At 45.1% G+C, this 26,464-nt stretch overlaps 2 protein-coding genes across 3 annotated transcripts in view; one reads left to right on the top strand and one right to left on the bottom strand.

Annotated features, from left to right (window-relative positions):
- Positions 1–26,459, top strand: part of SPNS2 (sphingolipid transporter 2) — a 72,703-nt gene extending 46,244 nt beyond the window's left edge. The window contains exons 5-13 of one of the 2 annotated variants that reach the window (XM_042442526.1): positions 276–418; positions 1,224–1,376; positions 3,324–3,513; positions 4,393–4,458; positions 8,846–8,944; positions 10,894–11,057; positions 14,074–14,161; positions 23,303–23,351; positions 23,776–26,459. In XM_042442526.1, coding sequence (XP_042298460.1) covers positions 276–418; positions 1,224–1,376; positions 3,324–3,513; positions 4,393–4,458; positions 8,846–8,944; positions 10,894–11,057; positions 14,074–14,161; positions 23,303–23,351; positions 23,776–23,810 — 987 coding nt within the window. In that variant the 3' untranslated portion in view covers positions 23,811–26,459. The remainder of the gene's footprint in view (positions 1–275; positions 419–1,223; positions 1,377–3,323; positions 3,514–4,392; positions 4,459–8,845; positions 8,945–10,893; positions 11,058–14,073; positions 14,162–23,302; positions 23,352–23,775) is intronic. The other variant, XM_042442527.1, reaches the window with a different exon arrangement.
- The window catches only part of MYBBP1A (MYB binding protein 1a), a 56,806-nt gene continuing 55,202 nt past the window's right edge, over positions 24,861–26,464 (bottom strand). Inside the window, exon 29 of the transcript XR_006100932.1 lies at positions 24,861–26,170. The gene's annotated coding sequence lies outside the window, so the exon portion shown is untranslated. The remainder of the gene's footprint in view (positions 26,171–26,464) is intronic.

Here is a 26,464-nt window from a genome sequence, read left to right as displayed (position 1 = left end):
ACATGGTCCAGTCCTATAAGGGGTCCCTTAAAGTAAGGATCATGGTCCAGTCCTATAAGGGGTGCCTTAAAGTAAGGGACATGGTCCAGACTCAGCCTTCCATCCTTCCATAGATCAATAGAAAGAATACCCAATTTATTGGGTGCCATTGGCTTACGGATTGTAAGTGCTGAGTTTACTGATAAGTGGTACAGAAATGTAAATGCCATTGCTGTTGCTATTGCGATTACTATTGCTACTAATATCTGGGTCCTTCGCTCTCCAATCTTTTCCAGGTCTCTCCCCTTTTAGGCATGATCACTGGGACGCTCATCTTGATCTTTGTTCCAGCAGCGAAGAGAGGCAACGCTGAGCAACTGGGGGCACAGCTGAAGGCTCGGACCTCGTGGCTGAGAGACATGAAGGCCTTGATAAGAAAGTAAGAGAGACCGAGGGGTTTTTTCATCCATGCACCTGACAACACACCTGTGTTCCAAACATGTTTTCAAAAACCCACCCGTCACTTGATTCCTTACTAGAGATCATAAAAGTTACTTTTTTGGATAGCAGCTCCCAGAGTTTTACGGTCTCCAAAAGATCGAAGCGGCAAACACAAGAAACGTCCCTAAAATACAGTAGATTGCTGCCATTGTATCCCAAACCCTCCCTAACCCTCCCATCCACAATAAAATACACTTAAATTACTTAAGCAGTTACTAAAACAATTACGATACAGACTGCAGAAGTCAAGCAGAGGACTTGGCCTTTGCTGTGGTTGATAGGTACCTTCAAGTCAACAGCATCTTATGGCAACCCTATCATAGGGGTTTCTTGACAAGGGGTTTGCCGTTGCTCTTAGGCCAAGAGAGTGTGACTTTCCCAAGGTTGGCTGAGTGGGATTTGAACCCTGGTCTCATGGAGTCCTATTTGAACGCTCAAACCAATGCACAGTCATGGACCAGGTTCCAATTTTCACATCACGGTCCAGATTCCATTTTGAGAAGGCTTGTCTATACCAGTTTTAAACTAGTTTCATAGTCATTCTCCCCCCCCCCCCTTTAAGAAAAGAAAACTACAGCTCCCAGGACTGTCAGATTCCAAACCCCAAGTTTCTTTGAGCACGGCCACAAGAGTTAAACTGACCCAGTGTTTTATGACACAGGCCTGTTAGTCTCTCTCTTCTCTGTACCCTAAAGGCGTTTCCCCGTCTTTGCTCACTCTCAACGTCTTTGCTGTCTCTCCAGTCGCAGCTACGTCTTCTCCTCCCTGGCTACCTCTGCCGTCTCATTCGCTACGGGGGCCCTGGGCATGTGGATCCCCCTTTACCTCCATCGGGCCCAGGTTGTCCAGAAGACAGCAGAAACTTGCACAGTCCAGCCCTGCGGGACCAAGGACAGGTAAGGATTTGTTCTGCTTTAGCGTCCTCTTGCAAGTTTTGATCCCTGAAGTTGGAGAAACTTTTTTTCACACCAGTGGCTATACGCTCATCCCTCCATATTTGCGGATTTGATATTTGCGGATTTGATTATTCACGGATATCATGAATATGTTCTCTCTAGGAATATCTAGTTCCTCTGGTGCAACTCTGTGGTCAACTTTAACTAAAAGTTGCACCGAAAGATCTAGCAAGTCCTAGAGAGAATACTCTATTAGGCATTTGTAGCTCCTCTGGCACAGTTCTATGGTCAGTGTCTGTCGGACGTTGACCACAGAGTTACACTGAGAGACCTAGAGATCCCTAGAGAGAATACTCTACTAGGCCTTGCTAGCTCCTCCATTGCAGTTCTATGGTCAGTGTCTGTCGGACGTTGGCCACAGAGTTACACTGAGAGACCTAGAGATTCCTAGAGAGAATACTCTACTAGGCCTTTGTAGCTTCTCTAACACAGTTCTATGGTCAGTGTCTGTCGGACGTTGACCACAGAGTTGCACTGGAGGACCTAGAGATCCCTAAAGAGAATACCCTACTAGGCCTTTGTAGCTCCTCCATTGCAGTTCTATGGTCAGTGTCTGTCGGACGTTGACCACAGAGTTGCCCTGGAGGATCTAGAGATCCCTAGAGAGAATACTCTACTAGGCCTTTGTAGCTCCTCCAGTGAAGTTCTATGGTCAGTGTCCGTCGGACGTTGGCCACAGAATTGCACTGAAAGAGATCCCTAGAGAGAATACTCTACTAGGCATTTGTAGCTGCTCCAGTGCAGTTCTATGGTCAGTGTCTGTCGGATGTTGACCACAGAGTTACACTGAAAGTCCTAGAGATCCATAGAGAATACTCTACTAGGCCTTTGTAGCTCCTCCAGTGTAGTTCTGTGGTCAGTGTGTGTCGGACATTGACCACAGAGGAGGACCTAGAGATTCCTAGAGATGTGTTCTCTCTGGTAAAAACATGGTGTTTTTGTTATTTGCAGTTTTTCCATGTTTACGGGGGTCTTGTGCCCCTAACCCTAGCGAATATGGAGGGACAAGTGTATTCCAATTTGGGGAAGGTCTCAGGGGCTGTATTCCAGCAGCCAGTGGGGCCAGGAGGAACAAAGCCAAGGAGGAATATCCAGCTGTAATTGTGATCAATGGGGACATTTTCCCACCAAACAGAAAAATTTTATAGCTGGAAAAATGCATTATTATTATTATTATTATTATTATTATTATTATTATTATTATTAACCTTTATTTATGAAGCGCTGTAAATTTACACAGCGCTGTACAGTTGATTTCTATGCAGCAGTTTGCAAATGGAGCAACCATTCTCTACCTCACAAGTCTCTCCTCCGCCCCAAACTCATTCCTCTATCCTTGAGCAAGCCATTTATATGTCAGCTTTTACTACAATTGGCCCTCCTTATCCACGGATCTTTTATCCACGGATTCAGGTATACGCGGCTTGGAAACATTTTAAATATATGTAAATTCCAATAAGCAAACCAAGATCTGAGTCTTGACATATAAATAGCTTGCTCAAGGATCGAGGACTGATTTATGGGATGGAGGACTTCTTTGAGATACTCGCAATAAACATTAAGCAAGTGGGTTGCATTGATACGCATTTACACCTCAACGAAAGGCATTTCTTGTGTGCTTTCTATCATGAGAAAGAGAAGACCTCTAGGATTCCCATGGAAAGTGTTCGCAAAATCCCTGAGTGTTTGGTTTTCTTTTTTTAAACCACGGTAGATTCCTTCTTGGAATCGTCGTGTTGCGTTTCACACCTGTAACACTTTGCTAGTCTAGTCTCCGCTGCATCTCACCTTTCCTCCTTTGGGTACAAAATTAAGTTCTGTCGAAATGAGTGCAATCTTTATTTTTAATTTAATTGTGTGTGTTTTTTAATTGTTCCGTGCCTTTAGCTTGATCTTCGGAGCCATCACCTGCTTCACTGGATTCCTGGGTGTGATCACAGGGGCCGGGGCGACCAAATGGTGCCGGTTGAAAACTCAGCGCGCCGATCCGCTTGTGTGCGCCGTTGGGATGCTGGGCTCGGCCATCTTCACTTGCCTGATCTTTGTGGCAGCCAAGAGCAGCATTGTGGGAGCTTACGTACGTATTAAATCCTCTGAAATTTCTCTGACATCACCTGAGACTATATCAGGGGACACATAATTTCCTTGTTGAAACAGCATCACTGGTTAACAGTGTGTTTCTGGGCATTCAAAGTGCTTGTTATGGCCTCTAAAGATCTATACAGCTTGGGTCCAGACTATCTGAAAGACTATGGCCTGTTCCAGACTGCCAAAATAAAGCTGCTTCGGGTCTCTTTGGAGGTATGCTGTTTGAATGATGCATGGGTCCTAAGAGTCCGGAGGTTGCACCAAAGCCACACTCCATTCCTAAGCACTGGAGCGCAGCTTTGGTGCAGCTTCCAGATACTTAGGATGCATGCATCATTTAAACAGCATACCTCCAAAGAGACCCCAAGCAGCTTTATTTTGGCAGTCTGGAACAGGCCTTTGGACCTGAATAAAGCTGCTTTGGGTCACTTTGGAGGTATGCTGTTTAAATGGCACTTGCATCGTAAGAGGCCAGAAGCTGTGCCAAAGCTGCGCTCCAGTCCTTAGGACTGGAGCATGGCTTTGGTGCAGCTTTCAGACTCTTAGGATGCATGCATCCTTATGTTGCCATGTTCAGATGGATCCACTTGCATGCAGTATGTAGAGTGATCTTGTAGCACCTTTGAGACTAAGTGAACGGAAGAAATTGGCAGCCTGAGCTTTCCGAGACTTCAATCTACTTCCTCAGGTGCATCTTTCAGTTAGCCTGAAAGGTGCTACAAGATCTCACTTGCATGCAGTTAGTGATGTTTACTGTCAATGCTCTGAACATAACTGCGTGGCAGCAGGTGCCATTGCTTATAAAATTATAGGGCATTCTCAAGCAAGTACGAGTAAATCCTTGTTGTGTCTTGTGTTTCCACTACAGGTCTGCATTTTTATTGGCGAAACTCTCTTGTTTTCCAATTGGGCCATCACTGCCGACATCCTGATGGTAAGTTTGTGTGAGCATGTGCCCAAACGAAGCATTTTTGGTTCAAGTGAGCATCCTTCAATTCGGCCTTGATTTGGAGTATTTCCCTTGTAATGTGCAAATATGTTAAGTTTGTAGGAGGCTCCTGCGGGCTTCCAAAGGTTTTTTGGACTCCGACTCCAGACATCCCCAATAAGTATAGGGCTGGTTATGGCCCACACCCATCCACAGTGAAAGTGTTGTCCTCTTTCCCTTACCAACAATATGATTCTATGGCCTGTTCCAGACTGCCAAAATAAAGCTGCTTGGGGTCTCTTTGGAGGTGTGCTGTTTAAATGATGCATGCGTCCTAAGAATCCAGAAGCTGCACCAAAGCTGCCCTCCAGTGCTTAGGAATGGAGTGTGGCTTTGGCACGACTTCCGGACTCTTAGGACCCATGCATCATTTAAAGAGCATACCTCCAAAGAGACCCAAAGCAGCTTTATTTTGGCAGTCTGGAACAGGCCTATGATTCTAAGAGCTGTCTCCTCCATAAGGGGTATAACTTCCAAAATACTATAGAGAGGTACTCAGCTATCAGGAAGGTACCTCCAGCTCTCACTAATGAAAATCAGCTAATGTGCAAGTGGAAGTGTCAAGGGAAGTAATAGTGCCACTCTATTCTGCCTTGGTCAGGCCTCACCTATGTCCAGTTCTGGGCACCACAATTAAAAAAGGATGACGAGAAACTGGAGCGTGTCCAAAGGAGAGCGACCAGAATGGTGAAGAGTCTAAAAACAGTGCCCTATGAGGAAAAACTTAGGGAGCTGGGGATGTTCAGCCTGCAGAACAGATGGTTAAGAGGTGAAATGATCGTCCTGTTTAAGTATTTGAAGGGGTGTCACATTGAAGATGGAGCAAACTTGTTTTCTGCTGCTCCAGAGAATAGGGCAAGGAACAGTGGATGCAGGCTACAGGAAAAGATTCCAGCTCAACATTAGGAGGAACTTTCTGACAGTAAGGGCTGTTCGACAGTGGAAGATGTTCCCTCAAAGTCTCCTTCCCTTGAGGTCTTTAAACAGAGGCTTGATGGCCATCTGTCAGGGATGTTTGATTGAGAGTTCCTGCATGGCAGAATGGGGTTGGACTGGATGGCCCTTCTTGGGGTCTCTTCCAACGCTAGGATTCTAGGATTCTAAGTATTGATGGCCATAACACAGCATGGTCAACCAGTTAATGGAACAACGTATTTGCCAACAAATGGGTTCTGGGGGCGATGAATTATTTGAAGTCCATAGGAACCCCTCGGCTGCTTCCTTCCTTCTTCTGGGCTGTGACATGTGTTTTGGAGCGTCAGGGTTAGTTTACACATTATGTGGGTATTGCCTTGAGATGATCCTTGCTCCCTACCAGAACTGGCCATTTCTGCAGGATGAGGGACCCCTTCCTGGAGAAGAGAAGGTTAAGAGGTGATATGATAGCCCTGTTTAAGTATTTGAAGGGGTATCATATTGAGGAGGGAGCAAGCTTGTTTTCTGCTGCTCCAGAGAATAGAACCCAGAGCAATGGGTTCAAGCCACAGGAAAAAAGATTCCACCTCAACATTAGGAGGAACGTCCTGATAGTAAGAGCTGTTCAATAGTGGAAGATACTCCCTTGGAGAGTGGTGGAGTCTCCTTCTTTAAACAGAGGCTGGATGCCCATCTGTTGGAGGTGCTTGGATGGTGTCTTCCCATATGGCAGAATGGAGTTGGATGGCCCTTATGCTCTCTTCCAACTCTGCGATTCGAGAAACAAGACTTGGAAAGGTTAACCTTTTTGCACCACACGCTCCCAGAACCATGCAGTTATCTTTTCTGAGCTCTGTCAAGAACACACAACAGCGTGGGCTGAGAGGTGCCTCCAGGCGGTGCCCGAAATAGCTCCACTTTGGGTTTTGTGGCGGGTAGAGGACATGAGTGGCAAAACCCAGAGCTTTTTCCTCGGCCTCTACTTAAGAGGGTGAGGCTTACTGGAGTAGCCCTCTCCATCCTTCCTTCCACTTGGACCACTTCAGTCAAACAACCAGGGCGATCCACTGCTCCTCCTTGGACCTGGCCAGCTGACCGAACCTCCTTCCATCTTTGGCCACGGATGTTTGAGTTGGCATCCCTCCCACGGCTTTGGTTTGGGGGCTAAAAATGCCAGCTCAGGCCTGTAATTGACTTGGTTTCCAAACTTGGACGGACGTCGGTACCCACGCACAACACTCATACATTCATCGTTCGGTAGCATTGCATGAAGGTCTATAAACTGGGTTGATTTCAGCGGATGGAGGATATTCCTGTGCAGTTGTGGGATTCAGCCTCTGGAATGCGAGGTTAGATCAAGTCTCCTCCCGCCGCCAGCCCCCTCCAATCTTGGCTGCATTTCATAATAATGTATTTATTACAATTTGTGTAATAAATTCTCGGCTGGGGGTTTCATAGAAGGTGGGCAGGTTCAGTTTGTGCCAGCCTGTTTGCAGCCTATGTTGAGTAAAGGTACAAAAACCATGATGCAGGTAGAGAAGGGAACATATTTTCCTTTGTTCTAAGGATCATAGTATCATAGAGTTGGAAGAGACCCCAAGGGCCATCCAGTCCAACCCCATTCTGCCATGCAGGAACTCACCATCAAAGCACCCCTGACAGATGACCATCCAATATCTGTTTAAAGACCTCTAAAGTAAGAGACCCCACCACTCTCCAAGGGAGCATCTTCCACTGTCGAACAGCTCTTACCATCAAGAGGTTCTTCCTAATGTTGAAGTGGAATCTCTTTTCCTATATACTTGTCCCTCCATATTCGCTAGGGTTAGGGGCACAAGACCCCCGTAAATCTGGAAAACCCACAAATAACCATGTTTTTACCTGAGAGGATACCTCTCTAGGAATCTCTAGGTCCTCCAGCACAACTCTGTGGTGAACCTCCGACAGACACTGACCATAGAGCTGCCCTGGAGGAGCTACAAAGGCCTAGTAGAGTGGTCTCTCTAGGGATGTCTAGGTCCTCCAGCGCAACTCTGTGGCCAACGTCCGACAGACACTGACCATAGAACTGCCCTGGAGGAGCTACAAAGGCCTAGTAGAGTATTCTCTCTAGGACTCTAAGTCTTTCAGTGCAACATTTATTTAAGGTTGACTATAGAGTTGCACTGGAGGACCTAGATATTCCTAGAGAGAACATATCAATCAAATCTGTGAATATCAAAGACGCAAACATGGAGGGATGAGTGTAGTTCGAATCCATTGTTCCAGGTCCTATTCTCTGGAGCAGCAGAAAACAAGCTTGCTCCATCCTCAATAATATCCAAGTGTATTATACCAGATGCTGTCATTGAAGACACTTCTTCTCCTCTCCATCACAGAATATGGAGCTTCTAAGATGGTGCTTGGCCATTGCAAGGGTGAACCTTTTAGAGGCCGAGTGCCCAAACTGCAACCCAAAACTCACTTATTTGTTGCAAAGTGCCATGTCCCTTTGGCTTTCTAGTGACAAACTCTGGCAAACTCTGTGCTGGGGCGATGGCACATGTGCCCACAGAGAGGGCTCTGAGTGCCACCTCTGGCACGCGTGCCATAGGCTCGCCATCACTGGGATAGAGTATTGTACCAAGGCTATGGGATGGAACCAGGACAGTTAAAGTGGAATAATAGTGCTACAACTGTAGTATGAATGGGTCTTGGATTCCAATCCGCAACTAGTGCATGAAGCTCATCGGCCAGTACACCAAGCTCTCCTCCTAACCTACCTCACTGGGTTGTTGTGAGTTAAAAAATGGAAGGAGAAAAACCTGAGAGCACCACCTTGAGCTCCTTGGAGCAACGATGGGATTATGAATGTGATAAACGAATACATTTGCAAGTTTTTACAATTTCTTATTCTAAGAATAGCTATAAAAAGGTGAAAATCGGATTCCTCATTAATCAGGCCAGGCTTTTAACAGCCAGTTGTGAAATGTTTGGAGTGGATAGATTTACATCAGTAGAATCACAGAGCTGGAAGAGACCCCAAGAAGGGCCATCCAGTCCAACCCCATTCTGCCATGCAGGAACTCTCAGTCAAAGCATACCTGACAGATGACCATCCAGCCTCTGTTTAAAGACCTCCAACGAAGGAGACCCCACCATTTTCCAAGGGAGCGTATGCCGCTGAAACAGCTCTTGCTATCAGGATGTTCTTCCTAATATTGAGCTAGAATCTATTTTCTTGGAGCTTGCATCCATTGCTCTGGATCCTGTTCTCTGGAGCAGCAGAAAACAAACTTGCTCCCTTCTCAATGTGACATTGCAGGCCTTTCACTCATAATAATGATAACATGGGCATAGGATGCTTTCCTTAAGTTTCCTTAGAGCTCTGCCGTTAACCTTTTCTGTCTCCTCCTTCCCATGTTTCCTTTCTTATCAGTATGTGGTCATTCCTACCCGCCGGGCGACAGCAGTTGCGTTGCAGAGTTTCACGTCACACCTTCTGGGAGATGCTGGGAGTCCCTACCTGGTTGGCTTTGTAAGTGACCCTCTCAGCATATCTGGGTTGTGGTTGTGGTTGCAATGAGGAATTGGGACTTTTAGGGCCCGAATAAACTGGCCAAAATAAAGCTGCTTTGGGTCACTTTGGAGGTATGCTATTTAAATGACACATGCATTTTAAGAGGCCAGAAGCCACGCCAAAGCTCCAGTGGCCTCTTAGGACACATGCGTCATTTAAACAGCATACCTCCAACGTGACCCGAAGCAACTTTATTTTGGCCTTTCTGCTTGGGCCCTTAGTTGTAAGTTTGGGGAAGGAAGGAGGGAGGGAGAGAACCAGGAGATGAAGATCTACAAAGTGCTCAGCACATATGTTTTGTTGGTGAAACAGCGTCCCAGAAATTCATCCTCAGAAACACGTCACGACGTCTTTAAGCATGAACAGTCCTGCTTCCCCAAAAATGTATTGAAATTAAAGGGGGGTTGAGTCGAACCCCTCAATTGCATGAGGTTTAATGGAGGTCCCTTGTAACATGCAGCAGAATAAAACAGAACACACGATCCACAAAACTAGCGATTAAAGCAATAAGTAGCCACTACATAGCTTAAAGTTAAAAGAACTTAGCAATGTGCATGCGCACTGAATGTACTCATGTATAAGGCTAGAAATGTTAATCGAAAAATTGACCCCCAAAACCTGAGTCGACTTATTTGCAGGTCAATGTAAGTACTGTACTCTAATGCTTATTTAAAAAGGAACCATCCCTTGGTGAAAGGGAGGAAGGTGATCTGTTCTGGAAGCACTGAACCCCCTTTACTCTCGTATCCATCCAACTTTTAGTGTGAGCACAAACGGTTAATCCTTCTGGGATTTTATACGTTCTTTGGCATCGTTTTCCTTTATTTTAGATCCTTAGTTACATGCCCCTAGGTCAGTGATGGCGAACCTATGGCACGTGTGCCAGAGGTGGCACTCAGAGCCCTCTCTGTGGGCACACATGCTGTCGCCCTAGCACAGTGATGGCGAACCTATGGCACGCGTGCCAGGGGTGGCACTCAGAGCCCTCTCTCTGGGCACATGTGCTGTCACCCCAGCACAGAGTTTGCCAGAGTTTGTTACTAGAAAGCCAGAGGGACATGGCACTTTGCAACAAATAAGTGGGTATTGGGTTGCAGTTTGGGCACTCGGCCTCTAAAAGGTTCACCATCACTGCCCTAGGTTTTATCCTCAATTTATCTACAGGTCATATCAAAGTCCATAACTTTGGTCCCTCGATTTATACATGTGATCGACTTATAGTCATGTATATACAATTAATAAAGTCCCAGAGGTTTTAATAAAAGGCCACCTCTGAAAATGTACCTCATTCCCTCAACATTGCACTGGAAGACCTCAAAAACAGTTTGAGAGGGGGAAAGCCATGCAGTTCCCACTCCCGATCTAACCTCTTCTGAATCTGGAAAGGTTATCATTTGGGATTGTAGCTCCCAGAACCTCCAGGGATTCTGAGCCGTAGTCCCAAAAAAGCAATTTTCCTCCCAGTCTCTGAGCCTAATGATGGATGGAAGCTCCCTGGGGCATCATTGCGCATGGAAATGTCTTTTAGTCCAGAGGTCTTAGTTTGCAGTGCCAGGGCCTGAACTTGGCGCAACCGTCGGCATGGCTGGCCCTTGAACAATGGCTCCGTTCCGGCTCTTATCCCTGGCAGATTGTCTGGCAATTCCTAGAGGGATTCTTGGAACATCAACAGGAGGGAGGCCGAACAATTGGGAAATCCGGTGGAACAATGACCGAGAAAGCCATTTATTAGGGAGGAATGCGAGATTTGTTTTCTCTTGAAAGCCCAAAGTAGTCTTGCATATTTCTGCAGGGAAGCCATCCGTTTTCCCCTGACATCTTGAGTAAACTGCCCTCTGCCACAACTCCGAGCGTCCGGAAACATACTGACTCCGCTCCGCAACTCCCCGATTCTGTTTCCTCTCTAGATCTCGGACGTGATACGACAGAGTACAAAGGAGTCCGTGCTCTGGGAATTCCTCAGCCTCGGCTATGCGCTCATGTTGTGCCCTTTTGTCGTCGTCCTGGGGGGCATGTTTTTCCTTGCGACGGCACTCTTCTTCCTCAGCGACCGAGCCAAAGCCGAACAACAGTGAGTACCTTGACACACAATGCAGGCACAGTGCGAGAATGGTGCGCAGTAGGGATCCTTTTCTTCCAGCAGGTTTACTACTGTACAAGGGTCCTATCTGACAAGCCACAACTGTCTGCAAAGAGAGAGCACTCTTTACTCCCGGATTGCAACTTGTTTTTGCCACTGGAGACATTGGCTTAAATCCTTTTGTTGGTCCCAACTATTTGAATCCATTTCAAAACCATATTGAATCAGTTGGATTTGCCGATGCGTTGACTTACCATCTGACAATTGATTCATTGGGTCTTTTCTGCATCCCTTCCATTGACTTTCGTTGAAGTCTGAAATGGACACCTTCACCTATGTGTCTAATTCAACTCTCTTCCTATTTCCAGTTGGACATTTATTAGCTTCCCAACTCTGCAATTTTCCCCCCAACTCCTCATTTTTGGGACAAGAAACATGCACCAAAGAAGCACACGCACACTTTTCAGTGCCTTGATATGTACCACCTTTTTGTTGGTATCCCACCCTGTAGGTGAATCCAGTTGGCTCTCCGCATTTGCGGCTTTGACTTTTGCAGATGTGATTATTTGCGGGTATGATTAATATGTCATCTCTAGGTCCTCCAGCGCAATGCTCCCAGGTGTTGACCATAGAGTTGTGCTGGAGAACCTAGACGTTCCTAGAGAAAACACATCTCTAGGCATTTGTAGGTCCTCCAGCAGGATTCTGTGGTCAACCTCTGGCAGATTATGACCATAGGGTTGCATTGGAGGACCTGGAGGTTCGCGAGACCCCTTAACCCCAGCAAATGTGGATGGACCACTGTATCTTAGGGCTTCTTTCTTCTACCCATCTGAGCCAATTTTAAACCTAGAAAACAGCCATAGGGCTCCTTTTTGTGGAATCAGTTTGCCGGAAGGGTAGAGAATTTGTACATTTCCATGAAGATGATCTCTAGCAAAGAAAGATAGGCCTGTTCCAGACTGCCAAAATAAAGCTGCTTGGGGTCTCTTTGGAGGTATGCTGTTTAAATGATGCATGCATCCTAAGAATCTGGAAGTTGCACCAAAGCTGCGCTCCAGTGCTTAGGAATGGAGTGTGGCTTTGGCGCGACCTCCGGACTTTTAGGACCCATGCGTCATTTAAAGAGCATACCTCCAAAGCTTTATTTTGGCAGTCTGGAACAGGCCATAATCTCCTTTCTTGGGATCTGAATATCTATCTGCCTTGATTTGGCTGCACTTCTCTGAATTGTTGCATTTTCTTCCCAGTCTTGTTTCATATCGAGTTGGGAAAGGAGTTTTAAGACATTAGTGAACACTCGACATCCATGGAGATTGATGTATATTCTAGTATGCACTCTTCCAGCATGCACACTTTTACACGTTTCTCTAAATGTGCCTTTGTGCACATTTCCCCCCGTTGACTAAAAAAATGGGTGCCTTTCGAGCTATGTGCATTTATTTGCTTAACATTTGAAATGGACACAAAACTGAGGGAGGGCACCGCTTGTGGTTTCTTCCCAGTGATAGGAAACTGAAAAATCTGCGCACGCTGTTGTGTGTGGCACACACTCACAGGCTGTGCATTGATAAAAATTCAGTTAAATGTGCATTTCCATCCCTAACGCCCATCTGCAAAACCTAGTTCCCAATGGTGGGCAACAACTTGGATCCAAACAATTATTAAAAGGCAGCGGGGTGAGGAAGGCAAGAGAACTGGTGCTAAAGATTAGCTGGAATCGATGTTCTCTAATCCCTGCCCATGCGCAATGCGTCTAAGGGTTGTTCAGCTTCATGATGTTGAGGATACTGTACTGAATCATCAATGGCCACTAGGGATTTTCACTCTGTTTGGGAAGAAAATGATGCTTCATGTATTCCCTGTATTCAAACACGCTGAAGTATCCTGGGTAGTTTTTACAATTTTAAAAACAAATATATATTTTAAAGGTAATCTTTATTCCAAAATTTCAACAACTACACAAATACACACATCGATAAAATATCATTAAAAAACATCACAGCCTCATCAGTTCATTCATAATATATCAGATACGTTATCTTCCTATCACATCATCGCTGTTATCAATTACACATTGTTTCATCATCCTCAATAGTTGCTTTATGTCATATATATGTGTGTGTGTGTCATATATATACAGTACATGCCATATATAACTATATATATATATCATGTCCTACACATCTTTTTCTATCCTTTCCTATCTCTTCTTAGATATTATTCTCTTCTCTTGTATATTTCCCATCTCTTCTATCTCTCTATCATTCTCTCCATCCTTCCCATCTTACCTACGCCATCTTGCATCCCTTCTTTTACTGTCATCTACTTACTCCTTCTATCCTCCACTTATTCACTCATTCCCCATCTTCTCTATATCCTCTCCTATCTTTAATTCACTCCATCCTTTGCCCTCTCTCCTTTCCTTTCCTTCCTTTTATTTCACTTGTTCACACTTCTTCCTTCATCTTCCTTCATCTCATCTCCTCTTACGCTGACCTTCTCCTACATTTCACACCTACATATTTTGTTGCACAGAAACAAATATATCTTTATGCAATAAAATCCCAGATTTTGTGCACAAAAGACCCATTTTCTGTATAGAAAATATAGGGTTTCTTTGCATATAAAGTGGGTCCTTGTTATCCGCTGGGTTTTGGTTCCAGGATTTGGTTCTGTGTATAACAAAATCCGTGGATGCTCAAGTCCCATTAAATATAATGGCATAGCAAAACAGTGTCCTTTATATAAAATGGAAAATCAAGGTTTGCTATTTGGAATTTATACTTTTTTGGGAATATTTTCAATGCTTGAATCCGTGGATTAAAAAAGATCTGTGGATAAGGAGAGCCAACCATACCCATTTCTCTGGAAGGAACACTTTGGGACTTATGGTGCCGAAGTCTCAGTGCCCTATTATTCTTCCTCATGGGGTTCCCCAAATGTCAGAAAACCCATTTTTGGCAGCTGGGAACTTAATAATAGAGCCTATTTTTTCCATCCCTAGTGATGACAGTGGAACAGGAGAGGAGGGCTTACACAGCGGAGAGACGCCAAGCGCCCCTAGTCCGACCGCCATCCAAAAAGCAGAGCAGGTATCTCTCCCCATTTACTTCTGCTTGATGGCCAAAGAGAAAGCAACCGGTTCATCTGTCCTCATTGCTGGAAACCGCTGCCTGGATTCTAGCTTGGGAACCAAAGTCTGGGGAAAGTCATCTTTGGGTGTAGTAGTGAAAACCTAATGGGTTTTTAGTACTGGGTAGGAAAGGTACATCCTATGTTTCGTTACCCTATATACTCAGTACTTAGAACCTGCAGATTGCTAAGAGAGTGGCATAAACCAGTGGTTCCCAGACTTTGGTCCTCCAGATGTTTTGGACTACAGGTCCCAGATGCCCCCAGCCAGATTGATTAACAGGAATTCTGGGAGCTGTGGTCCAAAACATTGCATGGGGGGACCTTGGCCTAACCGTTTCCATATCCGCCAGACATCCCTCGCGAGGTTGTTGCAAGGCTGTTGCAAAGAGGGAGACCCTTGCAGACCTCCCCGTTCCTTTGGAGAACCTTGTGCGATAAAAAAAATTAACTCTTTCCACATTGATAGGAGACACAATGCTTGGGAAAGTTACTTTCTTGCACAACATTGAGAGCGTTGTCGTGCAAAAAAGGAGTTTTCTCAAGCTCTGAGGGAACATGCGCCGAACGAAAAGGCTCCCATTTTAACTCAGTGCCGACATATGCATAGCATATTGTAGGGTATGCATTTGCATGTAGATGTGCATGTAAGAATATATTCATTGCTGTCTTTTTAAAAACTCCTTGCCAGGAGAACGATGGGAATAGGCTGGAGCCTACCACATACATAGAAATATTTTCAACACCAGAGAAATCCGATTTCTCACCATCAGGAAAAGAAATGTTGGGAATGGATCGAGGGACGGGTTTGTTTTGTTGGGGATGTTCTAAAAGCATGTGGTTGCAGCGGCATGATTGTGGGAGCGCTCTGACGTTATGTGACCAGATTTTGAGACCCACGTATTTATTTTAGCGTATTGTGCATTGAGGTCTCTAATCTGCACCAGTCCTTCTATATCTTGGTTCATGGGTTGTGAAAGTTGCTTGTGGTATGGATGTTGCTCCTTCTTTGCTCTTAGAAAGCCCTCTTCTCTTAATGCTAATAAAACTTAGTTCTGCCAGCTCCCTAAATTATGCATCGTGAGGAAATGCGCATTCTGCCTTTCGTCTGTTTTGCATGTTCTGCAACTCATAGCAAGAAGCTATGCAAAATGCCACATTCCCATCCCGAGATGATGACACTCCTTTGCCCCATCTATCCTGGTTGCTGACATTTTGCGTCACCCACACGCTTGGCAAGCATGAGGACTAGCGGCTTTGCCAGTTGTTTTTAAAAGTCGAAGGCTTCCAGAGAAGTGGCGTTCGGATCCTAGTAGCATGTTCAAATCTTATTTTCACATTGGCTGCTGCTTGCTCCGAAGGGATGCCGCATTGCCAGCCTTCTGCGATTGAAAAACAAACAACGCTGCACAAAGAATCATAGTAAACTATCGCAAAATTGGCGGCGCAAACCTGGAATTAAGCAAATTGCTGGAAACAGCAAGGGTCGGCAGTATTGCCAAGCTGCCGGGGAAAGTGGAGAACCTATTCAGAAGGCATGTGCCGCTTCCTTTAGTTAATGCGCTCTGAGGCTGAGAATGCTTAAGACCGCATTGCATGAATTTCTGGTGAATAGCACAAAAGCCTCCAAGCAATATGCCAGCTACTATAGTACCACATTTCGGATGTCGGCTATTACTTTTCATGAGTTCGTTCTTTCCACACAGTGAGTTGGATCCAGATTTAGGCCTATGAAAACCCAGTGAAAAGTGTTATGTTAACGGATGCCATCCTATGCATCTAACTTTAAGTTATGTTCTTTCCATACAGTGAGTTGGATCCAGATTTGGGCATGTTGAGCATTTATGAAAACCCAGTGAAAAGCATGAGCCTTAAACAAGCTAGGATGGCTAATGTGACATCAGATTCCAAAGATATAGCCATGTTAGTCTGTAGGATCAGTATGTAGAGAGATCTTGTGGCACCTTTGAGACTCACGGAAAGAAAGAAGTTGGCCGCATGAGCTTTCCGAGACTTCAGTCTGCTTTCTCAGATGCATTTGACCAATTTGATGAAATAATAATATTAATAATAATACTTTTATTATTAAGAGGACAATTGAGGCGGCTTACAATGAAAAGTCCATACAATACAACAATATCCCAATTACTCCCTCCCTCCCCTAAAACATCAGTTAAACACATTTGACCATTAAAATACTCCATTAAAATAATTGGAGACGGGCAAACGGGTCTAAAAAGTACTGAAGTAGTAGTAGACTGAAGTCTCGGAAAGCTCATGCGGCCAAATTCTTTCCTTCAGTGAGTTTCAAAGGTGCCACAAGATCTGTCTACATACTGATTCTACAGACTAACATTGCTATGTCTTTGAAATCTGATGTCACATTAGCCATCATTAGCTTGTTTAAGGCTCATGCTCATCCATGATCTCTCTACATACTGAACATTAGATGCATATGATACCATCCGATAACATCTCATGATCTGAAGGCAGCCAGGAGCATCAGGCGAGGTGGGCTTCTGACGGCAAAAGCCAAAGCCAGGTGAAAATGGTTTGTCTTTTGCATGCCACCAGACTCTGATATCGCTATGACCAACCTAAGTTTCATTGGCTTCCCTTAGTCTACTCTACCTATGCCTATGTCTGGATCCTATCCATGGCTGGTGGTTATTCTCATAGAGAAACAATGAGTCTCGGCAGGTCGTGCATGTTTTAACCAGTGTGATTCAATGTGCGTGTTGGTGCACAATAAGAACACTCTTATGTATGAAGCGGGGGGAAAGGGAGCCTTCTGTAGTTTTCAGTTGGCACATGCTTGTCTTAGAGGCAAAATGCTGATCTTGCAGCCACACCGTTGTAGGTTTGATCCTAGAAAGAGGACTTCCATCCTTTCGTAGGTCAGAAATTAGACAGTTTAGATCCAGATCGACCGTCTCAAAGATAATAGGGACTTTATTGACGCTTTCCAGGCTCTTTGTTTCCGAGACGTACATGAAATGGCAATCGCCTTTTTTGCAGCCTGAGAAGTCTAGAAGCAGCGCCAAGGGTTTGGTAGCATGGAGTATGTGGGGGAGTAGTAGCTGACCTTTAAAGCATCCCGGAAGACTGTTGCGTCAAGCGACTGAATTCGAGAACCCAAACCCAATGGTACAATCCACAGTTGCGGTTGCCAGCTTCTCTTTTGGTTGCCTCCGGAGTCAGGAATCCGTCTTTTCTGAGGGTTTCTGAACCCTTTTCCCGGCAGCAGCATTAGTTCCAGGGAGCAGAAGCGATGTGCGTTTACCACTTTGACCCCAGATGCTCAAATATCAAACCAAAGCAGTAGATAAAATCTCTGGCCTTTTCCCTTGGTTTGGGTTAGATGTCTCAAATCCTCATGTCACAGATCTTTTTAAAGCTGAAGATGCCAAGGAGAGGCTTGGGTTCTTCTGCGCGTCGGAGATGCTGGGATCTTTGCCGTGCAAAAGTAAAACATCTATTGTATATGAGCAAAAGAAAAACAGGCATAGTAAAAATGGGAAGCAAATAAGTTATTAAAATATCGCAATAGATATGACTTTAAAACCAGGTTAAATTCCAAAACCTTCTTAAGTTTAAATGACGCAGATGGGCCAAACATTATAGGAATGCGTAGTTCATTCGGTGCCATTTAGGGTAACTTCATATCAGGTTCTAGACTGTGCAGATCATATACCCCACCCCAAATCTTAACAAGGTGTCCTCTGGTTAGTTGAAATCAATGAGGATATGTCCTCAACTAGGAATTTAAGAGGTGATATGACAGCCCTGTTTAAATATTTGAAGGGATGTCACATTGAGGAGGGAGCGAGCTTGTTTTCTGCTGCTCCAGAGAATAGAAAATGGATGCAATGGATGCAAGCGACAGGAAAAGAGATTCAACTTAAACGTTAGGAGGAACTTCCTGAGAATAAGAGCCATTCAACCGTGAAACACACTCCCTTGGAAAACCTATATTATGGGAAGGAAAGTGATCACAGGGACCTTTGTTACCATAGGCTTGTAAAGCTCTTGGTGCAACTATGCTCTCAGGCTTTGCAGTGCCTTCCCCTAAGCACAAAAAGGATCCCTGCCCTTAACGTGGTCTAAACTTACTCTGCTCCTAAGTCTAGGAGCTCAACATGTTTTAAGAGGGCTTAAGGGGAAGAGCGATTTACCGGGAAGCCTTGCAGCTTCGGAGGCTGAGAAGGGCGGATAAGGAGACAAGTGGATAAGTAGCCAAGCAAAGCACACCCTCTTTGCTTCTGGCTTGAGGATTATCTATTTACAATGGCTTCTCTCCTTGATCTGAGCCGGGGAGACCCAGATTTGCAGCACCTCCCCACCTTCGCTGTCGTGGTCTGGCTGTATTTGCGCCTGGAAATCAGACGTACGAAAACCGACTCAAGCGTGGGGTTTCTCTTTTTCTTTTCAAGAGAGAGAAGCTCTGATGCTAACCTATTTTTACTTCCATCTTCCACAACATCCTTCCTCTTTCCATTGTATGCCTCAGGAGACCCTTCTCCGCACAAGTGCTTGACTTGCATATGAGCGAGAGGAACTACCGCGTTTCCCCGAAAGTAAGACACCGTCTTATATTTATTTGTCCTCGAGAAGACACTCCGTGGCTTATTTTCAGGGGGATGTCTTATTTTTATTAAGTACAGTACAGCAATCTACATTCATTCAAATATAGTTAAGTCGCCGTCTTCTGGAACATGGTCATAACTCTCCGAACCTGGAAATCTGTTCTGAATTTCTTGCGACTCCGTTTCCAATCTTTCACGTCGAGCAACATGGCTATATCTTATCATTCTTCTCTTCAGCTTGTATAATCTTCCGCCTTTTAGAAGCTGGATTTTAAGGTGGACTTGGGGAGAGATCAGGCCAGGAGGGGTGACTTAATAAAGGGGATGTAACTCAGTTGACAATCTAAGGCCTGTTCCAGACTGCCAAAATAAAGCTGCTTGGGGTCTCTTTGGAGGTGTGCTGTTTAAATGATGCATGCATCCTAAGAATCCGGAAGCTGCACCAAAGCTGCCCTCCAGTGCTTAGGAATGGAGTGTGGCTTTGGCGCGACCTCCGGACTCTTAGGACCCATGCGTCATTTAAAGAGCATACCTCCAAAGAGACCCGAAGCAGCTTTATTTTGGCAGTCTGGAACAGGCCTGAGATTGCAACATGGATTTGTAAAAGCAGTTGCTCATCTTGGCACACAAAAACCTATCATGGAAGCTTCGCCTTTTCCCATTTATAAGGACCCATCTTGGCTTTTGTGCATCTGTCTCCGCAATGTGTGCATCATAGTGTCGCCGCAACAGCAATTTCACTTCCCCAAAATCATTTGGGACTGATACGGCCTCCTCTAAATCTGGTAACTAAAACCAAGACGTGCCAAAATGAAATATTGAGGAGGAAACAGAGACAGAGAGGCAGATGCAATTGTGCAAATAATGGGGTCACACAGTGCCGGCAAGGGAATACACCTCACAATTGTAGCACTATAGTTCCATTTTAACACCCAGGGAATCTGGGGGTTTGTAGTTTAGGGAGGGGTACTTAGATTTCTCAAGCAAAGGTCTCTAAAAGGCAAAGCCCAGGATTACGTCGGATGCCGTCATGACGGTTAAGGCAGAACCATAATGCTAAAACTCTGTATTCCTATGAAAAGTGCCTCCGCCTAAAATTTTGATTGGAACCAAGAGTCAATATTTCTTTCCTCTGAGCTGTTTCTGATTTATATCAGGGAAGGCCAACCAGCCGATCGATAAACCGCTACCTATAAATGGTTTGTGCTAATACTCACTTTATGGTCCTTCTGGCAGATAAGCTGGAGATGGAACCCATTTGTCATAAGCAAGGTCAAGATCCAAGGGGTCAAGGATCACCGGTTTTGCAAATGGGTTTATCCAGGATGATGCTCTGAAAAGGAACGGTCCTGTCTTGCACAGATTAAAGAACCAGGCTTGTTTCTATTGATAAAATTCGGGTTTCTTACATACAGAGATTGAGGAACGTTCCCTGGCTTGGGATCAGTCTGAATGTCAAGTAGGCAAAATTATGCATTCACCACTAAACACACTTTCCATTAATGCCATAATGTATAACTTCCTTGGGTAGATTTATCCTCTTTCAGCTAGTTTCTCTGTTTGGCTTAGTTTAGTTTCTTATTTTTCCCATGTAAAGTTCATTTTGTTGCATCTCTGTGTCGGTTTCTGGCCGCTTTTGGGAAAAGACTGGCACTTTTGGGGTGCGTTTCTCCAGAAATACCGTATATGCGCAACTGTAAGTCAAACTCGCATATAGGTCGAGGGCAAGTTTTGGGGCCAAAGTTATGGATTTTGATGTGACGCGCGGATAAGTCGAGGCTAAAATTTAGAGGCATGTAACAATAGATCTAAAGCAGTGGTTCCCAAACTCTTGCCTTCCAGGTGTTTTGGACGTTGACTTCCAGAATCCTAGACCTAGTTTGATCAGTGCCATTAAAACAACTCGTGAATGGATTACATATATGAAGATGGCACTATTACTTCTCTTGATCTAGAGTCTATGCTTCTATTGATGCAGCCTAGAATCGCATTGGCCTTGTTAGCTGCCACATAATACTGTTGACTCATGTTCAACTTGTGGTCTACCTGGACTCCTAGATCCCTTTCACACGTAGTTTCATTCATCCAGGTATCCCCATCCTATATCTGTGCATTTCATTTTCCGCCCTAAGTGCATCACCTTACATTTTTTTGTGTTGCATTTCATTTTGTTAGCTTTGGCCCAGCTTTCTAGTCTATTCATCATTTTGAATTTTGATCCTGTTCACTGGGGTATTGGCTACTGCAAATTTGATAAGTATGCCTCCAATTCTGTCATCCAAGTCATTGATGAAGATGTTGAATAGCACTGGGCCAAGGACAAAATCCTGTGGGACCCCACTGGTCACTTCTCTCTGGTCTTCAGTCTCATAGTCCTTTTAATATACCTCTCATTTCTTTTAGTCAGATCCTCTGAAGTGTAAGAAAGAAAGACAAACTGACAAGCATTCAAAACAGGGGTGCATCTACACTGTAGAAATAATTCACTTTGCCATTTGAACATCACCCAAACGCCTACTCTTACCTTCTCCCTACATCCACAAGCTTCTACCGTCTCTCTTCCGTTCCTTTATCCTTCAGTACTCTTTCTCCTATCACTTCTTCTTTCCCCCCCACTAACTGCCACCCTGCTTCTCCGTTCGGTCTTCTTCCATACACTACCCATAGTCTCCACCAAAAGCATCTGAGGAAGTAGTCATGCTGCCAACTTCTTTCTTTCAGTGAGTCTCAAAGGGGCTCCAAGATCTAGCGACTAACACGGCCATGTCTTTGAGTACTACCCATAGTTAGCTCCCATCGTTCCTGACTCTTGGCCAAGTTGGCTGGAACTTCTGGTATCGGAAGTCCAAAACTAATAGAGGAACCGTTGGGAAGCATGGATCTATTCCAGCATTTCTTTTGCCATATTCCTCTGGCGCATGCGATCCCTCCCGCATCTTGATGGACAGCATTGTAGAACTTAAGGCAACATTTCAGGGGGACATTTGGAAAAGGACAAACCCAGTGGAAAGAAAAGCATGGTATAATTACGACGGAGAAATTACAGCCTGCCGTTGAAAGCGGTGGTTTTGCCTTTGGAAGAGGCATGCCAGCCTCCAAACAGCCCGAGGCGGTCCAGGAAACCTCACATGGCACCAAATTAGATCCCATGTCCTTGTCCTTCTTTTTCCTCCCTTGTATATCTTTACAAATATTTAATGACTCATTTTGCAGTGTGTAGCTTAGAATAAAATAGCAGCCGCTTCAGTCCTCCTTAATGACAGAAACAAAGGTTGGCGCATGCGTTTTAATCTTGAGAAAGGAGCAGAATTGGCGCAAGCGGCCAACTGCGCACAGAGGGAGAAGCGGAGGCTTTCTTGCTTTTTAGCAAAGCCACCAAAGGTACCAATTAGGAAGGAGAGGAAACCTCTCCAAATTCAAGAGATCTTCAGTTTCCCTCCAGCTTTTCTTTTCTTTGCAAAGGAGCTATTTTCTTCTTTGTCGGGAAATAGCAAAAAAACAACTGTTGCCACCACTTCCCTGCTCTCCTTTGAGTCAACATTACCATGTAGTCAACATTGCCAAAGATGGGGATTGTTGCGGCTCTTTAAAAAAGAGGTAGGCTTTTTGGCTGCCCCCTACCCCTCGCAAACTGCGTCGATTGCGGTCGGGGTGGAAATAAACCGGTTTGAACATCACAGAAATAAACCGGTTTATTTCTATAGTGTTGGATCTCCTCCTCTGTATGCCTTCAAACAGTGGCTGGGGATGCTTTGGCTGGGGATCCTTGATAGATCTCCATGAGGCCCCTTCCAACTCTAGGATCCTATGGAATAACTATTTTGGGGGAGGCAAGAGTTGTGGGTTGTTGCGTCCCTAACTCTTACTCGTGGGATTCAAAGATATAGCTGCATTAGTCTGTAGAATCAGTACGCAGAGAGATCTTGTAGCAACTTTGAGACTCACGGGAAGGAAGAAATTGGCAGCATGAGCTTTCGTAGACTTCAGTCTACTTCCTTCGATGCATTAGTGGAAGTATGCATCGGAGGAAGTAGACTTTATTCTACGAACGCTCATGCTGCCAATTTCTTTCTGTCTCAAAGATCTCTCTATGTACTCTTACTCTTGGAGTTCAGCTCTGAACAGTTTGGCGCAAGGATGGTGGACCTCAGGTCCCGGGACTGAATCTGGCCTTCCTCCAATCCTGGGCTTCTGGGATTCCCCAGTTGGCCATGCCTCTTTCTCCATTATCATCATTGGGTGGCATCTCAAGTTTTCCATTTTCTGAAAGGTAGAACGATTGGCAGTGAGCGCTTTTGGCTAAAAAGGTGCTGGTGTTTATGATCCCTTCTTCTTCCCATTTGGCCCTGACGCACCACTGGAATATGGGTCCCCAAACTTAGGTGGGTTGGATTTGGTCCTCAGGTTGAAAGAGGTTCACCATCCTGAGTTCAGCATCGCAACGGCTGGAGTGTTACAACAATGTGAGAGGGAGAGGTTTTGTACTTAACCGTCTTGTGTCTCCTTTCTCTGCAGGGTGAACCAACTTATGATGCCTCCAGCCTCTGTGAAAGTCTAAGCCTAGGTGAGTAGTAACCCAAACGCTGAATAAAGCCCCATGGGGTCATCCTCCTGTTAATTATACATTAACTAAAATTAAATACGTTTTTATCTGTCAACAAAACTGCCTTTTTCATCATGCCAGCAAGTGCCACACTGGTTTCCAGTAAGAAAAACTGGGGCCAAACCCTGCTCTAAATACACAATTCAGTTGCTCTGAAGGACCGAAACAACACTCCAGTGCAAAAAGCAGACATCTGTTTTATTCTGGTCCAATCCGAGAGCCAGTCTGCTGTGTTTTTGGGTCTCGGCCACCATCGCTTTAGTGGTCTGAGACAGAACAAAGGAAGGGATACAGATCTGGCTGTCTCCCTCTCTTTCTCGCTGTGGAGGCCTGTGTCCTCCTTGCGCACCATGCTAACAGCTCTTCTTTGTTTCTTTCCCCACAGCTGACATCTTGGGTGATGAAGGAAACCTTTTGTGAGCATCGGCTGCCGAGAAACCCCGAAACAAGCACCCATGGCAGGAAGCCTCTCTATCCCACCCTCCCTTCGCGCCTGGAAGATGAAGCAAAATCTATACATTAAGCCAGGATGAGGCCTTGGCATAGTTGGGGTTCCTCTGGGCTGCAATTGTCGCCTGAAGAAGAAAGCGTCCCTTAGAGGCACCTCTCCGAGTGGAAAAGCCTTGGACACAGCGGAGTAGACGACTTGGCTTTGGGCCGATGGAAATGGTCGCTTTGGCCAAAGGAGTGAATGTCCGACCATGCCTGACTTGACCCTCCTCTTTTGCCACGAGGCGAAACGTTATCCCGGTCAGAGAAGGAAAGTTTGGCCTTCTGTTTGCAGAAACTGAGATGATCATATTATTATTATTATTATTATTATTATTATTATTATTATTATTATTATTATTATTATGTTGATCTGCAGAAGCCAAAAAGATTGAACTGGTTGGAGATAGCGATATATACGGTTGGCCCTCCATGTTTACTGCTTTGACTTTGGCGGATTTGATTATCTGTGGTTTGGGTTTGTATGTCCTCTCTAGGAATCTCTTAAGCCCTTCAGCCCAATTCTGCTGGAAGCTGACCATAGAGTTGAACTGGAGGACTTGGAGGTTACTACAGAAACCACTTCTCTAGGCTCTCCAGCATGACTGCCGTCTGGAGGACCTGGAGATCCCTAGAGGAAATACTTCTCCAGGCATCTTTAGGTCCTTCTAGCATGATTCTATGATCAACCTCTGGCAGATGTTGACCATGGAGTTGCACTGGAGGACCTGGAAGTTCCTAGAGAAAGCACTTCTGTAGACATTTGTAGGTCCTCCAGCATGAATCTATGATCAACCTCTGGCGGATGTTGACCATGGAGTTGCACTGGAGGACCTGGGGATTCCTAGAGAAGTGTTCTCTTAGATAGAAAGAATAGTGTATTTATTATTTGCCGTTTTACCAAATTCATGCGGGTGCTTCAACCCCTAACCCCAGAGAATGTGGAGGGACCACTGCATGTGCCCAAGACCGTGCGCTAACCCCAAAATCTCACCTTTTAAGTATGGGAGGCCACCCACCCTACCCAAAATACCATTTTTGTGTAGTCTGAGAGCGGGTGGATCAGTGAGGAGGCATCCAGTTGGAGGCAATATGGCAAGCATCACCAGAGACTTCCAGAGATCCTCAGAAGGTCCCTTGCAGCGCATCCAACTCCAGGAAACAGCTGGTTGCAGCCCTACTGATCTCCATGCTCTCTGACATCATGGGAAGAGACGTGTTCGGAGTGGTCACACTGCTTACAAGGTGGGTTTGGGGGGCACTTTTTGTTGCTCGATAATGGAAAAAAAATTTGACCGCCACAATTGCCAAAATAGAGTCACAGTGGCGCACATCGGAGTTATATCCTCTTAATTCACCGACAGGGATGCTGGCCCCATATGTTTAATGTAAGGAATTTATTTTTTATGATTGTGATTTTTGCACTAGCAGTTCGCTCCCGGAACTACCTCAGACTCACCGCTGGGTTTGTTCTTGAACCAGCATGAAGTAGGCGTTTGGACTTGATACTAGGGTGTCATTTTGAGCATCCCAAGGGATAGAAAGAAGTAGCGGTGACAGGGATGACAGGGATGGCTTTGGTGTAGGCCAGTTGTGGTCCTCCAAGGTAGGAAGGTGGTTGGCGAGAGTGCCCACTTTCAGCAGCAATGCCCTCCCAGTTCTATGCACCACGCAAAGAATTATGAGGTTGCAGCTGCTTCCACGAGGAATGGCCTGAACACTTTTTTTCTTGGCGCACTGATGTGCTTTGCTGCTATTGTGGGTTTCGAGACAGCTGTTTTGAGAAGATGGATGCCAGTGACCTCTTCAGTTCTGGCTGGTGGGCAAATAGCTATGGCAAGGCCTCCTCAGATCTGGAGTCCAAAAGTGGTGCCCACTGTTTCCTTTCCACCTCCTTCGCGTTCTCCTTCATCTTCCTCAGGAAGATGCCATCCGTAACGCAAAGCCGTGCAGCAAACGTTCCTGTTTCGCAAACTGTCCCCAAACTTGGATCCGTGATCCCGAGACAAAATCAAAAGAGAGAAATATAAATCTCGAGACATGTATAGAATCAAAGATGGAGAGGAAATGCAAGACGCAGGGATTGGAAGGGGCTGTAGATATCTGCCGTCCCTCTCGATTTAAGAGGTAAAAAGTACGCCGCAGAAGGTGCGCTTCCCTGCATCTTGACGTAAGGTTAAACGGTTGAACCCGGGGTTGGGGAGGTAGTATCGATGCTACTTTGGTGCCACCTTTTCGGCGTCGGTCGGTCCCGGGCTCCGTGCTTCCGGTAAAGAGACCCTCGAACCTGCCTGAGAGGGACAGAAGCGTGATGTACATTGTTTTTTCTTGTTATACAAGGCGCAAGACTCAAAAAGTCGTTTTCTGATTTTCTTTCAGAAGCAAAAAAGACTATAAAGGACTATTTTATTTTTTAAGATAAAAAAGAGCAATGAAAATGATGACGGATCTCAAGAGTATAAGAAAAAATAGTCAAATATATATATATAAATATATAAATATAAATATATATCTATATATAGACGTATACCTATGAGGTTATGTAAATTAAGAAATAAAGTATTTAAACTCGTTTCTTTCCCTGC

This window comes from Sceloporus undulatus, chromosome 11 (genome assembly GCF_019175285.1).
Source record: "Sceloporus undulatus isolate JIND9_A2432 ecotype Alabama chromosome 11, SceUnd_v1.1, whole genome shotgun sequence".
Classification (NCBI taxonomy): domain Eukaryota; kingdom Metazoa; phylum Chordata; class Lepidosauria; order Squamata; family Phrynosomatidae; genus Sceloporus; species Sceloporus undulatus.
This window is presented reverse-complemented; position numbering and strand designations above follow the sequence as displayed.